The 14,443-nt window shown below is 49.2% G+C and overlaps 1 protein-coding gene across 2 annotated transcripts in view; it reads right to left on the reverse strand.

Moving 5' to 3' along the window:
* Window positions 1–14,443, reverse strand: part of ERFE (erythroferrone) — a 19,276-nt gene continuing 4,833 nt past the window's right edge. Inside the window, exons 3-9 of one of the 2 annotated variants that reach the window (XM_069083410.1) lie at window positions 12,823–12,948; window positions 11,156–11,258; window positions 4,932–5,170; window positions 4,332–4,440; window positions 2,355–2,448; window positions 1,379–1,457; window positions 1–423 (exon numbers count right to left, since the gene is read on the reverse strand). In XM_069083410.1, coding sequence (XP_068939511.1) covers window positions 325–423; window positions 1,379–1,457; window positions 2,355–2,448; window positions 4,332–4,440; window positions 4,932–5,170; window positions 11,156–11,258; window positions 12,823–12,948 — 849 coding nt within the window. In that variant the 3' untranslated portion in view covers window positions 1–324. The remainder of the gene's footprint in view (window positions 424–1,378; window positions 1,458–2,354; window positions 2,449–4,331; window positions 4,441–4,931; window positions 5,171–11,155; window positions 11,259–12,822; window positions 12,949–14,443) is intronic. The other variant, XM_069083411.1, reaches the window with a different exon arrangement.

The raw sequence follows: 14,443 nt of genomic DNA on the forward strand, positions 1-14,443 counted from the left end.
TTGATTCAGGATTTTTTTTTTTATGTAACAAATACTACACAAACACCTCATTTTCATAGAGGAAAAGTCTTTGTAGATCACTCATTTTTCTATTCTTTGAAGCATTCACTCAGTCTCCAATGGACCATCTTGGAGAGGACATCTTTGGAATGAGGTGGGGCGGCCATCTTGGAGAGAGGTCAGAAAGTCTGGCGATCTTTGGCTAGGCGGCTCCTAGATTGGAAAGAGTGACTCCTTCCCCAGTAAAGCTTTCTTGCTATTACTCCAGTTTACAATGGAAAGAGGGAGATGAAGACACTGGAGTCACTCGAGGGATAAAGGAATTCATACCCCTAAGAAAACAGCGCTGAAATCCGAGCCACTGCGGATGGTGAGAGATGAGCCAGTGGCATTGTCTATGAAGACAGAGGCATACTGGCCAGCCTGCAAGGGGAGATGAGACAAGGAAAAGGAGTGAGGAGGTTGGCTGGTGTGTGTAAGGCTGTGCCGTCCACATGCCCACTGCTCCTTCTGCCTCTGTTTAATAGTGAAAACTGATACAGAAAAAGGAGCGATGGACTGGGAGACTCCTCTGATCACTTCCAGGTCTTGTCAGTGCCCACCTGCTGCGGCACCACACCTGGCTGTGCACCACACGAATACCAGCATGGTCCAGGCCCGGGCCCCCACCTCTCCACTCTCCAGACCATTCTCCTCTCCTCTGCCAAAGTGGTCTGTCCATGTCACTCCCCTACTCCGCAGACCCAAGTGATAAAAAACGGGTGTAAATACCCATTTGCAAACATGCCTTCCTGATAGAACGGAATCGTTTTTGTCTCTGTCAGTGCCTGGCATGCAGTAGGTGTTTAATACATGAATGTTTATCAGCTGATTACTTCCTACGAGGCAGACACAACATTTGCATAGGTAAGTATGTGCATGATTGTTTAGGGAAGAGGGGGAGACACGACAGGGAAGGTGTGGACAGGCTCCCCCCTTCTGAGCCTCACTTTCCCCTCAGTCAGAGGACCCCGTGGCCTTGGAGGCCCCTAGTCATTGTCACCACTCATGACACTTGTACAGAGGAGGGAAGTGCTGTCTGCCAAACCCGTGGGTCGTCGTTAGGGTTTGCACAGTGCTTCCTCCACAGTGATAGTGTATCCTTATCCTTCATTGTATAGATAAAGAAATGGAGACTCAGAGCCTTCCCTGTTGGGGAGCCTCAGTTTGAGCATCTGTAAAATGGGGGGGGAAGGTACAGTTTGGAGGAGATGGTCCATAACTAAGGTCTCTTCTGTTTTTGATCCACTCTATCTGCAGGGCTTGGGGTGGGGGAGGGCATTCATAGGAACAGCTCATTGTTGGAGGCCCCCCCCCCCCCAGGGCCCTCATTATTTACCTGTAGGTACAGAATTCCATTCACAGAGATGGTGAAAAGCTCACTGCTGTTCTCCAGGCCAGTGATGGCCTCCAGAGATCTGTGAGCCAGCAACAAACAGAGAGGAGTCAGTGCCTGCTTGGGATCCCCCTTCCTCCCAGATCCTAGCCTGGGGGCCCACAGCAGAACTGCAGGCCCAGGTGATCGATTTCTCCTATTGGTAATCTTCCACCACCATCTCTGCACAAGCTGTACCCCCAGCTCTGTCTTGCATTCCCTCCCTCCTCTGCTCAGTCTCCAAATTCTCTTCCCAGGCTCCAGTTATGTGTCAAGTCCTACCCCAAGACTTTTCTAACACCCCCAAGTTGTGAGTGGTCTCTCCCCATTTTTATGTTCTTTGTATTTTATTTACTACTTTGTGTATAAATTTAATTAAAAATTCAAAGTGTTCCTCCAGTTATCAGAAGACTTTGCTACGGGGCAGTGTGGCGTGGTTGATGGGACCCTGTACTGGGTGCTGGGTTCAAATCCAGCTAGGCACTTACTAGCTATGTGAACCAAGCAAATCAAAACCTCTCTGCATCAGTTTTCACTCTGGACTCAATGGCCTTTTAAGTTCTCTTGTGACTTTAAATCTGCAATGCTTCTGAGTTTAGAATGAGAGCTGTGTTTGTCATTGGGAATTAATGAATTGGAGCTTACAAGAGTCTACCAAGTTGTGTCACGAGGCTGGATTGCTATCCCTTGCACTCCCCAAACCTCCGCACCCCTGACATGGGTGCTGGAACCCTCCAATTAGCGCCCAAGGGGACAAGGCTGTTGTCTGAGCTGCTTAGCTTTCCTCAAGCAAGCTGTCCTTAAACCCTGCTATTGCTAGTATAGCCCTTGGTATCTCCACCCTGGGACCCGCGCTTCCCGGGCACCATGACTGAGCTGACTGCCAACGGCTGCCCTATCTGATGGGACCAGCTGGCTGTACCTGCATCTGCACACTCACATGTTACGCTGGCACAGAGACTGGATGCAGATCAGCACCCGCAGGCGGTCCCGGGACCGAGGCTGCCCCTTCTTCTGATGGTCCCCACTGTGTACTGCCAATCGACAGAAGAAAACGTCATGGTGGGTCCCACCCACTCCTGGCCAGAGGGAGAGCAGGGAAACATCTAGAGGAAATCAGCTTGTGTGGATGGGGAGGAGGGGCAAAGATAGGACAGGATAACCCTGGGGAAAGAGTCACCCCCCAAAGCTGGCCAAGTGGAGAACCAGCTGGAACCTTGGAGAAGGCCCTCATTTAGAGCTGGGAGGGACCAGCAATACTGTCTAGTTCAACTTTCACATTCTACAGGTGAACACTGAGTCTTAGGAAGGCTAAGTGACTTGCCCACGACCATCCAGCTGCATGTCCCCTCTACCATTTGAGAGCCCTTCAAATATTAGAAGGCACCAATTGTGCTTCCTCTGAGTTTCCTCTTCCCCCATTCCTTCAATCCATTCCTCTATGGCAAGTATTGGTAACCTGGGAGCCACAGATAAATTCCAGGGATCCACGAACATGGATGGGGGAAAATTGCACCTTTATTTCAACATAATTGATTCCCTTTGCAATCCTTCATATTTTATTAATTTAAAAGCCTCCTCTGAAAGGGGTCCATAGGGGCTTGATGCCTCAGGGGGCCATGACACACATAACAGGTTAAGAGTCCCTGTTCTGTAGCATATTTTCAGATTCCTGGACCAGCCAGGTCTCCCTTTGCTGTACAAACCCCACACTGACAATGTCCTTCCTAGACTGTGCCCTTCACAAATGGACTTATGGGGTCTGACTAGGGCAGGGAACAGAGAACCTAAGACCTTGCCTCCTACTTTTCTGAGAAAGAGGCTGCCTGGTGCGCCCTTCCTCGGCTAAGATGGACATGCAGTACAATGGGAAAACCACCAGATTTGAGTCAGAGGACCCAGGCTCGGATCCTAGCTCCACCACCCACTAAATGGGTGACCTTGGCCAATTCTGTTAACCTCAGTTTTCTCATGTGTAAAATGAAGGACTCCCATTCGACTCTAAAGCTATGGGCCTATGAACTCTGCCTTGGAATCTCTCGGACCTCCGTTCTAGAGCTAGAAGAGATGAAAATCACCTCCAACTCCCATCACTACCACCTCATTTTACAGATAAAGAAACTGAGATCCCAACAGAATTCTACATCTGACGTCATGGCTGCCTGGAATGCCTTCCCCGGAATCCTGCTCTCCCTTTAAAGTCCTGCTCAGGTCAACAAGTCAAGCTGACAAGCATTTATTAAGCATCTATTATGTACTGGTTGCTGTGCTAAGGACTAAAACCGTCCCTGCTCTCAAGGAGCTGACATTCTAAGAGGGAAGATGCTTGGCAAACCAAGTGCAAACAAACTTGAATCTCCAGGGGAAGGTGCTAGTGATCCCCCTTTGAGGGGGATCAGGAAAGGCAGGATTTGAACAGAGACTGGCTGTAAATGGCCACTTCCTGCCCTGGGCTGACCCCCCAGTCACACCCCATGCCCCACCTCCTTGAGATGGACTTGCCCACGATTCAATTGTAAGTTTTCTAGAGGCCAAGACCAAATCAGTCGTCTTTGTATGCCATGTGTGCCCAGCACCAAGGGCAGCTCCTTGCACACAGCACTGGGTGAAATGTTTGTTAAATTGAATCCTTGAGGCAATGGAATGAATCTGACCATGGCGTTGGGTTCATTTGAGGCCATCCGGAACCTGGAACACCCCCCCCCCCCTGCATTTACATATAGGGAAATGGAAACATCAAAAGATCAAGACTTGCCCAGAGTTGTGCAGTATCCAAAGTGGATTCAAACCCATGTTTTCCTCACCAACCTCTCCCCTTTCCACCACCTTGCATCTTTTCAGGTGCAAGCTTGTTCTCTGCCAATCATCTAAAGGCAAGAGTGACCCAAGGTTCCTGGAGCAGGGGGCTGGATCTTACCAATGTAGAGGGTAGCAGCAAAGGTGTAGAGTCCAGTGATGGGGGCCGTGTACTGGCCACTGGTGAGATTCAGCCCCAGACCTCGGTGAAAAGATCCCTCTTTTCCAGGCTGGGGGAAAAAAAAATCCAAGCTGCTATCTCCTGATGTGAGCCTCTTCTAGTCTTTAAAAGCATGGGAAGCTGTGTTGTCTGGGGACCTAAGGTGGCATCAGGGGCACTGGGGGCCAGCTGCTCTTGAAGAGGTGGGCAGGTACTTCCCAGGCCCTGGCCTTTGTCAGGCTCAATGCTCACTTGCTGTGTCTCTGCAGTGGGCTTTAGGACAACAGAGACTGAATTAAAATCCCACCCCCAACAGTCAGGAGCTGTGTGACTATAGGCAGATTTCTGAACCTCTCTGAGACCCCATCTCCTCATCTGTAAAAATGGGCCTCTTAAAGCCTGGGGTCCATATCTTACTCTGTGGAGGTCATTTGTGAAGAGCAGATGGGGAAGTCTGTTCCCTACAGGGGTCTTCTCACTGCTGCTCTGGGCTAAGAGCCCAGAATGGACCCAGGGGCCCCAGAACTGAAAGGCTGGGTCAGCAGGGTCCTCCCTACTCACCAGGTAATATTGTTGCAGCTCCTGGAGGGATCGACGCTCAATGGACATGTTCTTTCGCAGCCGGGAGTGAAAGGCAGCCTCCACTCGGTGAGGTCTGTGGCTCTCTGTCAGGGACCGGGCTACCAGGGCCAGCACGTCCTCCTCTTCGGCCACCCTCTCCTCCTCTTCAGCCTCAGCTTCCCCACCTCCACAGTCCTCACAAGGCTTCAGGCTCATCTTCTCTCGATGCTTCACTGCCCCTGCCCAGAGAATGATGCAGAACTCAGTAAGTGCCTTCTATGGACTGGCCCTGAGATAACTACAGGCGATGCAAAGACTGGAGCAAATCATGCACATCATGCATCATCATGCACACAAATCATGCACATCACACAAATCATGCACAAATCATGGAGCAAATCATGCACAGTCTGGGGGCAGGACTGAGGGAGGGGGGGGCACAGATACTGACCCCTTAGGGCTGAAAAAGCCATGCTCCCAATTGAGGTTGGCGCCTTCCCCAAGCATCCTGAAAAGGAAGCTTTAGAGCAGGGCTTTTCACCTGTTTTGTGTCCTGGACCACACAAGGTCCAAGGGCAGGCGGGTCTGTGGAGGCCTACAGACTCCTTCTCAGCATAAGCTTTTAAAACGGTGAGATAAAAGGTGCAGGAATACAAAGGAAGTCAGCTATCTCAGAATATGGCTGGTTCTCCAAACCCTTTCCTGGATGCTGGGGTTAAGGATTCCTGCCCCAGGTTCAAGGATTTAAAGCTGCAAGCCATCTCAGAGGCCTGTTTTCAGTTGAGGAAACTGAGGCCAAGAAGGCCACATATGCAGTAATTGTCAAAGGTGAGATCTGAACCCAGATCGTCCTGCTCTAAGCTCTGACTCTCCACTCTTCCCATTCTCCCCTCTCCTCAGTTGTCTGAACCTTCAGCTAAGGGACCACAACAGACTCAGAGGGGTTAATTAGTAAGCATGAAGGCCAGGAACAAGGACCTGAACTGGAATTCTCTCTGCCCAAGTCAGCATGCATTTATTAAGCATCTACTGTGTGCTAAGACCTGGAGATTAAAAAAAAAAAAAAAAGCAAAACCAGTCCCTGCCCTCCAGGAACTTCCAGGCTCACACTCAGGGGCCTGAATCCAGGAAAGCTCAGGCTGAGCTGTAGGGCCTCAGAATGCTGAGCAGAAGGACCTCTGCTCAGGCAGGGGATGCCCCTGTTCTCATCGAGCTTTCTCCTGGGTCATAGCCTGCTGAAGACCGCATGGGCCTTCGCTAGCTATGAGGAGGTTACAGAGATGACGGGGATTGTCCCTGCCCACAAATCTTCCAGTCTGGGCCGGGAAACAGGACGTGGATAGAATTATAGCTCCTGGGCGAGAAGAGATTCAGAGGAGGGGACTGAGGCTGCAAGAGGTCACACAGCTAGGAAGCATGGGGGCAGGATTCGAACTCAGAATTTCCTCATTCCAAATCTGTTACTCTATTCCCTGTGCTGCCCAGCTGCCAAGATGAGAGCGCAGGAGTAGGTTGGCAGACTTTTGAATGTGATTCTGGGGGCAGGGAGCGGGTGGAATGACATTCAGCGACCCTGGTAAATACCATCTCTGCATATTGGAAGCATTGATGATTTTATCATTGCCATGGACAGTGCCTGTCTGTAACTGGGGGGGGAGAGGGTGGGGATCCTTGAGAGTCCTTGTACCTTTGTCCCATCTGTCACTGCCAGTGTAACCTTGGACAACTCAACCTCCCTGGGCCTCATCCTCCTCCTCCATAAAGAGGGCGTATTGAGTGAGAGGGCATCATAGATCTCATCTGGCTGCAGATCTGGGACTCTGGGATCTTAGGATTCTCCTGTGCCTGCTCTGGGAGTGAGCTCAGTAGGCCCTCGGAGGTGCTGAGCCTGTGACTGAAGCCTCTCCAGCTTGATGGTTCCTGCCAGGGTTTGTACTCAGCTGTCCTGGCCTCAAGGACCCAAGGTCACCCCCAACATCAAGACTCTCACCCTTCATCAAGAATTACATAGTTGGGGCGGCTAGGTGGTTCGGTGAATACAGCACCAGCCCTGGAGTCAGGGGACCTGAGTTTAAAACTGGTCTCAGATACTTAAACACTTACTAGCCATGTGACCTTGGGCAACTCACTTAACCCCAATTACCCTCAAAGAAAAAAGCAAAAAAAAAAAAATGACATAGTATTATAGGTTTGCTTTCTTTCATGACAGGATTCCAGGGGGGACTGGAAAGTGTTTTTCCAGTCATTTTGATCAAATATGCTAATCCCCTTCATATAACAGATGGGGAAATTGAGGTATAATATGACAAGGTCTAAGGAGTGCTCACTAGCCCCTGGGAACAGAACCTGAAATCCTTCTCTAAGGGCTAAGCATGAAGTTCCCTTAATAAAGAAACAGAAATCTCCAAAACAAATCCTACCTTAACGAGTGTTGAGCAAGCATATGGCAGCCATACAAATCATCCCTCTACTTCTCTGCCCCCACACACCCACATGGACATGAACACCCACACGGCCACAGATATGGATGCAGACCCAGTCACCCTGTGGAGTATGACACCCTTCCATGTGCCCAGTCACTCTGCCAGAAAAGAAGAGTGAATCACTGGAGGGGGCATCAGTGACAGGCAGGAAATGAACTGAGATGTCCTCGCTCTTAGTTCAGAGTCTCAGACAGAAATCTAGACTCTCACTATCACGCATAGTGGAATTATTTTAGCTTGTCCTATTTGGGTGGCATTAGTTATAGGCTGTCAGTCCAAACAAGCTATTTCCTCTGGCGTTATTTTTACTGAGCTATTTTTGTCTCTGTATGAAATGATAGCCTGAGTCTAAACTTGATTCTCTCTGTGTGTCTCTCTATTTTCTCTCAGTCTCTCAGTCTCTCAATCTCTCTCTCTCTCTCTCTCTCTCTCTCTCTCTCTCTCTCTCTCTCACACACACACACACACACACACACTCACACACACACACACACACACACACACACACACACTTTCTTCCTAGTATATCCAATAACTTTCAACACAAAGATGACCCATAAGATCTCTTCCAACTCTGAAACCTTTGTGGGAACCTCCCATGTCCAAAGCAGCTGTTGCTTCCTGCTGACAAAGCCCAGTCTTGCCTGGGCTTTCCTTGGGCTCCATTCCCACTGCACTGTGGGAGGACCCCCTCCCTGAGCAAGAATTCTCTCTAGAACATCTCCAATGAGGAAACACTCCTGTTTAGCTTGGCGATCCTCATTGACAGGGGCCAGCCAATCACTTCTTCAGAATGTCCATTCCCCTTGGGGGTGGCTGTTATCAGTAGAAACTTCATGGTTTTTCTTTTCTTAACTCCCAACCTAAATCTACCTCTTAGTAATTCAACCAGTGCTCCAGGTTCTGCTCTTTGGGCCCAGACAGAACCACCCGAAGCTTCTTTCACTTCAGAGCCTTCAAATACTAGAAGAAAACTATCAAGTGTCCCCTCCCCCCACCCAGTCTTCTCTGGGTTGAACACACACAGTTCCTTCAGTTTACCTTCTGATAAAGTCCTGTGTCAAGTCACTCCATTATCATGGTCCCAACCCAACCACTCCACATCCCTCCTAATGGCAAAGTGGTCACATTAGCCCACAAGAATACATTTATTTATAAACACTGGAATTCTTGGTACTGATTTGGAACAGCTGGCAGGTTGTGCGTTTTCATTTTGCAGTATCTGATTAGCTCAAGGATTACTTAACACAGACAGGTTTGGGGCCAAACCTTTCCCCACCCCCATTATTTGGGAATGCCAGTCTAGTGAGTGTGAAGGCCTGGCAGCTACGGTGATGAAAGGTCAGCAAAGCATTGACCAACAGTGCTTCTGCTGCAAGGAAAAGGATGAGTTGTTTGTAGGGGAAGACTGCATGGAGGAGGGGGCACCTGAGTTAAGGATGCCTTATATGAGTCTGGAGAACCAGCCACCAGGGCATGATGCTCTGGGGCCTTAGTAAACATGAAATGTCATGGCAGGAAGGAACTCCCTCTCTCACTCACCCACTCACTCACTCATTCATTTATTTATTCACTCCATGAATGAAGCCCCTTTGATAGACCAGGCAGCATTGTAAGACAGCAGAAGGAACCAGCCCAGCCCAAAGGAGCTGCACTCAATGTGTGCTCAGACAAGGCAATTCAGAGTAGGTACAAAGCGATTTCCAGTGTGGAGGCCACATGGGGGATCGGAATAGATTTGCTGTGGGAGGCCACACTTGGTGTAGACTCTGAATCAAGGCAGGGATTCTACAAAGCGGAGGGAAGGAAGGAGGGGAGGGCATGTCAGGCAGTGGACACAGCCTTGGCAAAGCCACAAAGGCAGGGGATGGATTGTTGTGTGCAGACAGCAGTGGGAAAGTCAGTGTGGCTGGAATGGAGGCTGCACGAAGGAGGGTGATACGTAAGAAGACTGGAAGGTCGACTAGAGACAGAATGTAAAGGGTTTTTAATGGCCAAGAAGCTTGTATTTTATCCAAGAGGCAACAGGGAACCCCACCAGATTCTTGAGCACCACACCAATGTGTTTTTTCCTTCTCCACCTTATTTTACAGATAAGGAAACTGAGGAAAACAGGGTGAAGTGACTTGCTAGTGTCTGAGGCCAAATTTGAACTCAAGACTCCAGTCCCAGCACTCTATCCATTGTGCCACCTAGCTGCCCTTGGGCAAACCACCCCCTTAAGAGAAGTCCTCCTACAATATTCCCCAAAGTAGTCATCCAGGCATTGCTTGAAGACCTCCAAAGGCAGCCCCTACTTTCAGTCTCTCTGTGACTTTCACCCCATCACTCCTAGCTCTGTTCTCTGGGCCAAGCAGAGCTAAGCTTCCAGCCAATGCTGGAAGACAACCTGTGCCATGAGGACTACCCCTACTTCCTGACATTATAAGATGGAGCCAGCTGCCTATTTGGCTTATGCGTACAACCATCCCTTGCCCTTGCGGGTGCATCATGGAGGCATGCCATGCCCTGGGTGCTGGAAGAGCCTGGATCAAAAGCCTCCTCCTGCCTCTGCCCGCCTCCATGCCCAACCTCCCCCTCTCATCTTTGGTACAAGTGGCCTCTGGTGGGAGTGTGGGACTCACACGGGAGAAGGTTTTCCCAGAGTAGCTTATCTTATGGGATGCCTCTAGCTGCAACTCTCAAGGTCTTTGGACCTACAGCTGCAGCGGCTAATGGAGAAAACTTTCTTTTTGTAACTCTCGCCTGTTACAATCTGCGGCAGAGTTGGTTTCATTGAAGGAAGTGAGATATACTGTTACATGGGAACCAACTCTTTGCCAAGGGAGTGGGTGAGAGAGAAGGATAATGGAAGGAAGGCTTGGGAGGAGACTTAGAAGGGAAGAGTGAGGGGGAACAGGAGGTGGGAGGAAGATGTAAGGGTCATGGGCTCTGATTGGCCAGAGAAGCTAAAGGGACCCCAGAGAAAGACCAGGCAAGGCTGGGGTTACTTGTCAGCAGGAAATAGGAGTCAGAGAGACAAAAGATCATGGGCTTTAAAGTTGGAAGAGATCAGACAGCTCATTTAAACTAATCCCATTACAGATGAGGTCCAGAAACACTGGCAGGATAGTAGGATCATCCTTTTAGAGTTAAAATAGTCATTAAGGATCATCTGGTCCAAATCCCTCATTCAACAGATTAGGAAGCTGAGGTTCGGGCTTGGCTGAGGTCACGCAAGTAGAAAGTGGTAAAAACAGAATTCGAATCCAGATCCTCCAACTCCAAGTCTCACATTCTTTTACCCTTACAAAAGCTTACTGTGGTGCATGCAATGCTGGCCTTGGACTCAGGAAGATCCAAGTTCAAATTCTACTCCTGATCCTGTGCTCCCCACTTTGAACCCCTCCACCACTCCCCCCCTTAGATTGTAAGCTCCTTGAGGGCAGGAAATGTCTTTGCCTTTTCTTGTATCCCCAGTACCCAGCACAGTACCTGGTACACAAGGGGCCCTTAATGCATATTGACTGACTGACATTGAGGCTACCCGGTATATTGGAACGATCTCAGTGTTTCGAGAGGACCTGAGTTCTAGTCCTGCTTCTGCCATTTACTACCTGTGTGAGCTTAGACAAATCACTTGACCTAGCAAGGTCAATGGACTCCATCATGCCCACTGCTGGACCTCAGTTTCTCTCTTCAACACCTTCAGGAAGTCAATCCCCTGATGACACCCCACACACACACATTTGATCCCCATACCTTTCAGCAGCAGCTGAAATTCCTTCAATAAATCCTCAGGTGGGATGAAAGGCCCTGGGGGGCCCTGAGGGCCAGGGGGTCCAGGAGGCCCTGGGAGTCCAAGCTGAAAGACAAATGACAAGGAGAAAACTCAAGGGCCAGTGCCAGCAAGACAAGAGCTTTCATAAATCCTGCTGTTGGACTCAGTTCATTGCAAACCAACAAATCCTTATGAAATATCTTCTCTGTGCCAAGTCCCGGGCTGCCATCTACGGCTACAGATTGCAGTTGCAATGGCCACTGTGTGCTGGCAGAGGGAGCTTCCTTGTCAGGAATTCCTTATGCCAGTGTCCCAGCTATAGCCCCAGTGTGTGCAGTCCAAACTGTTCTCAGTGATGGGGCAAGAAGGACAAAGTGAACCAGCTTCTGCCCTCACTTGTACTCAGTTCGGAGCTAGGGTTTAGCCTCCCCTTATTCCTTCCCATGATGCTTCATGGTGACTTTGGCCACAAAGAGTGGGACATGACTGGCCTATTGGAGGAGAGGGAAACATTCTCATTAGATACAGAGCCCAGCACCAAGAGAACCCTCTCCTCCACCCCGTGCCAGCCTCCTCAGTGATGCCTGCAAGAATGCTAGTCAACCTAAAATATGATGGGAAGGGATGGAAGGACAGCCAGAACCATGGGACAATCTGCTTCTCCCAGGAACAGCCCCAAGAAGGCAGACATCAGGAATCTGGGCACCCAAGGCCATGGCATGTCCAGGTCTCCAGACAATTTCTACAAAAGCTACAGTCTGGGAGGGACTTGCCTGAAGGGAAAGAATACATAAAGAAATTCACTCTATTGATAAGGTTCAAGGGCTCAAACAAATTGGAAAAACCAACCAGATCTGGGGGTTTTCTTTATTTTGTCCTTTTATGCGTGGTTCCCATTCAGATAAATCTCTCCCTCTTGCTTTTTGGAAATCAATTTTTATGGCCCATCATAGAACCTTGGAATTGAAAAGGCCTTCTGGGATTGTTATGTCTAAGCCCTCGCCTGGGCCATAAGCCCCCTCTACAACATCTCGAACAAGTGTTTACCCAACCTCCGCTTGAATCTCTCCAGTGATGGGGGACTCACCATCTCTCAAGACTTCACACCATTGTTGAATAGTTCTAATTGTTAGGAACTTCTTTAAATGGAGCTGATATCTGTCTCCTGATAACGTCTCCCAATCAGTCTTAAAGGCGCCCACCCTCTGGCACTGAGATATAGGGTTCTTTCCCCCACCCACATTCATGGACCCCTGAACTTTATCCTCGAGCCCCAGGTTAGAAATCCCACTTGTCGTACTCCAGGGTTTTCGGGACAACCTTCTGTAGGGGGGTGATGGTTGTTATCCCCATTTTATAGATAGGCCTAGTTGGCAGCACTAAGCCAAAGGACTGCCTACAGCTGGCCAGCTGGGAAGCAGGGGTTGTGTAGAATGTCGGCTGCCTGAGGGGGAGAGCTGTCTTTCTCTGTACTCTATTTGGATTCCCAGCAGGTAATACAGTTCCTGGCATATAGCACACACATAATAAATCCTTGTTGACTGACTGATGGCCAAGACAAATTAAGTGACTTCCTGCTGGTCCCACAGAAAGTGGCGGTGCCAGAATTCAGTCCTCCAGCTGAAGCCCATGGGCTCTCCACGCTCACCTTATACTTTTTGGATTTCCCAGTGTTCCTTTTCTTTCCATTGACCCCTTTGTTGGACTGTCTGACAAAGAGCATCCAGGCATCCCTGGGGTCAATGCTTCGGGGCTTCTCGGTGACAGGGGCTTCCTGTAACAGAATCCAAAAGCTGGAATTGATGACAGTGGTGCCTTCATGCTGGAAGGTGGGAAGCAAGACAACAGGACTTGCTGGGCACCACGAGGGCAGAAACAGCAAAAGCTGGACGCTTTACTTTAACTTTTTGTTTTTTAGCAAAATGCCCATGTGTGTAGATGTACATATTTTTAAATTTCATACTAATACTAATGATTATATAAATATATGTATATTATAAAAAGGTAACAAAATAGCAGTTTAAAAAGGATCAGATGGGGCAGCTAGGTGGCACAGTGAATAGACCACTGGCCCTGGAGTCAGGAGGACCTGATTTCAAATCTAGTCTCAGACACTTGATACATTTACTAGCTGTGTGACCTTGGGCAAATTACTTAACCCCAATTGCCCTACCTTCCCCCTCCAAAAAAAAAAGGGGGATCAGATAAAGGCAAAAGTATATTTGCTCCAGAGGCATTGGGAATCTACTGAAATTTATTGAATAGGGGAACGGTCAGACCTACTCTCTAGGAAGATGCCTTTAGGAAGAGACAGGAGGTGGGAAAACCAATTAAGAAGTTATTGCAATAGTTTAGTGATGTGCCCCTGAACTGGGATGTGTGATAAGGAATATAAGAGAGAGCGTGGAGGTAGAAAGAATGAGATTTGGAGATTAAGTGGCTACACAGGGTAGGTGGGGAAAAGTGAGGAGACAAGGCTGACGAGTGCTGAGAACAGAGATGACAGGGAGAACGAAGGATGTCTGCCCTTGGGAGGAACAGGGAAGTTCAGATGAGAGGAGGCGTGTGCATGCGTGTGTGTGTGTGTGTGTGTGTGTGTGCGCGCGTGTACGTGCGTGTGTGATGGGGTGTGGGGAGATGACCCCTGGTGTTTCTATGTAGGATGGGGTGTGAGGAGATGACCCCTGGTGTGTATGTGTGTGTGTGATGGGGTGTGGGGACATGACCCCTGGTGTGTGAGTGTGTGTGATGAGGCGTGGGGGGAGGGTGACATAATGTCATGAGACAGAGATCAAGCACATCCCTGCCTGCTCATCACAAATGACTCATTCTGTCCCCACAATGCACTGGGAGGGCAGTGACGCCCACCCTTTCTGTGGTGGTCAGCCAGGCACTGAGGACTCCCACAGGGAGGAAGCATTCCCTCATGATGAGATCTGCCCCTGAGCTTTCCCCTTCTCTCACCAGGAAGGAGGCGCCCATGTCCTTCCTGCCCTCACACTGGGCCACTGTCCATGATCCATCCTTAGAGCTGCCCTTTAGTGAACATCTTCCTTGATTCAAACAAGCTCTTTGAGGGCTGGGGCTTTCTGACTTGCTTATATTTGCATCTCCAGGACTTAGCACAGGGCTTGGCATATGGTAAGCACTTAATAAATGCTTCTGTCTGTCTGTCTATCTATCTGTCTGTCTGTCTGTCTATCATCTATCTTTCTTTCTATCATCTATCTATCTATCTATCTATCTATCTATCTATCTATCTATCTATC

This window comes from Petaurus breviceps, unplaced genomic scaffold, assembly GCF_028583685.1.
Source record: "Petaurus breviceps papuanus isolate PSGF00001 unplaced genomic scaffold, PetGlider_PUasm1.0 173, whole genome shotgun sequence".
NCBI lineage: Eukaryota > Metazoa > Chordata > Mammalia > Diprotodontia > Petauridae > Petaurus > Petaurus breviceps.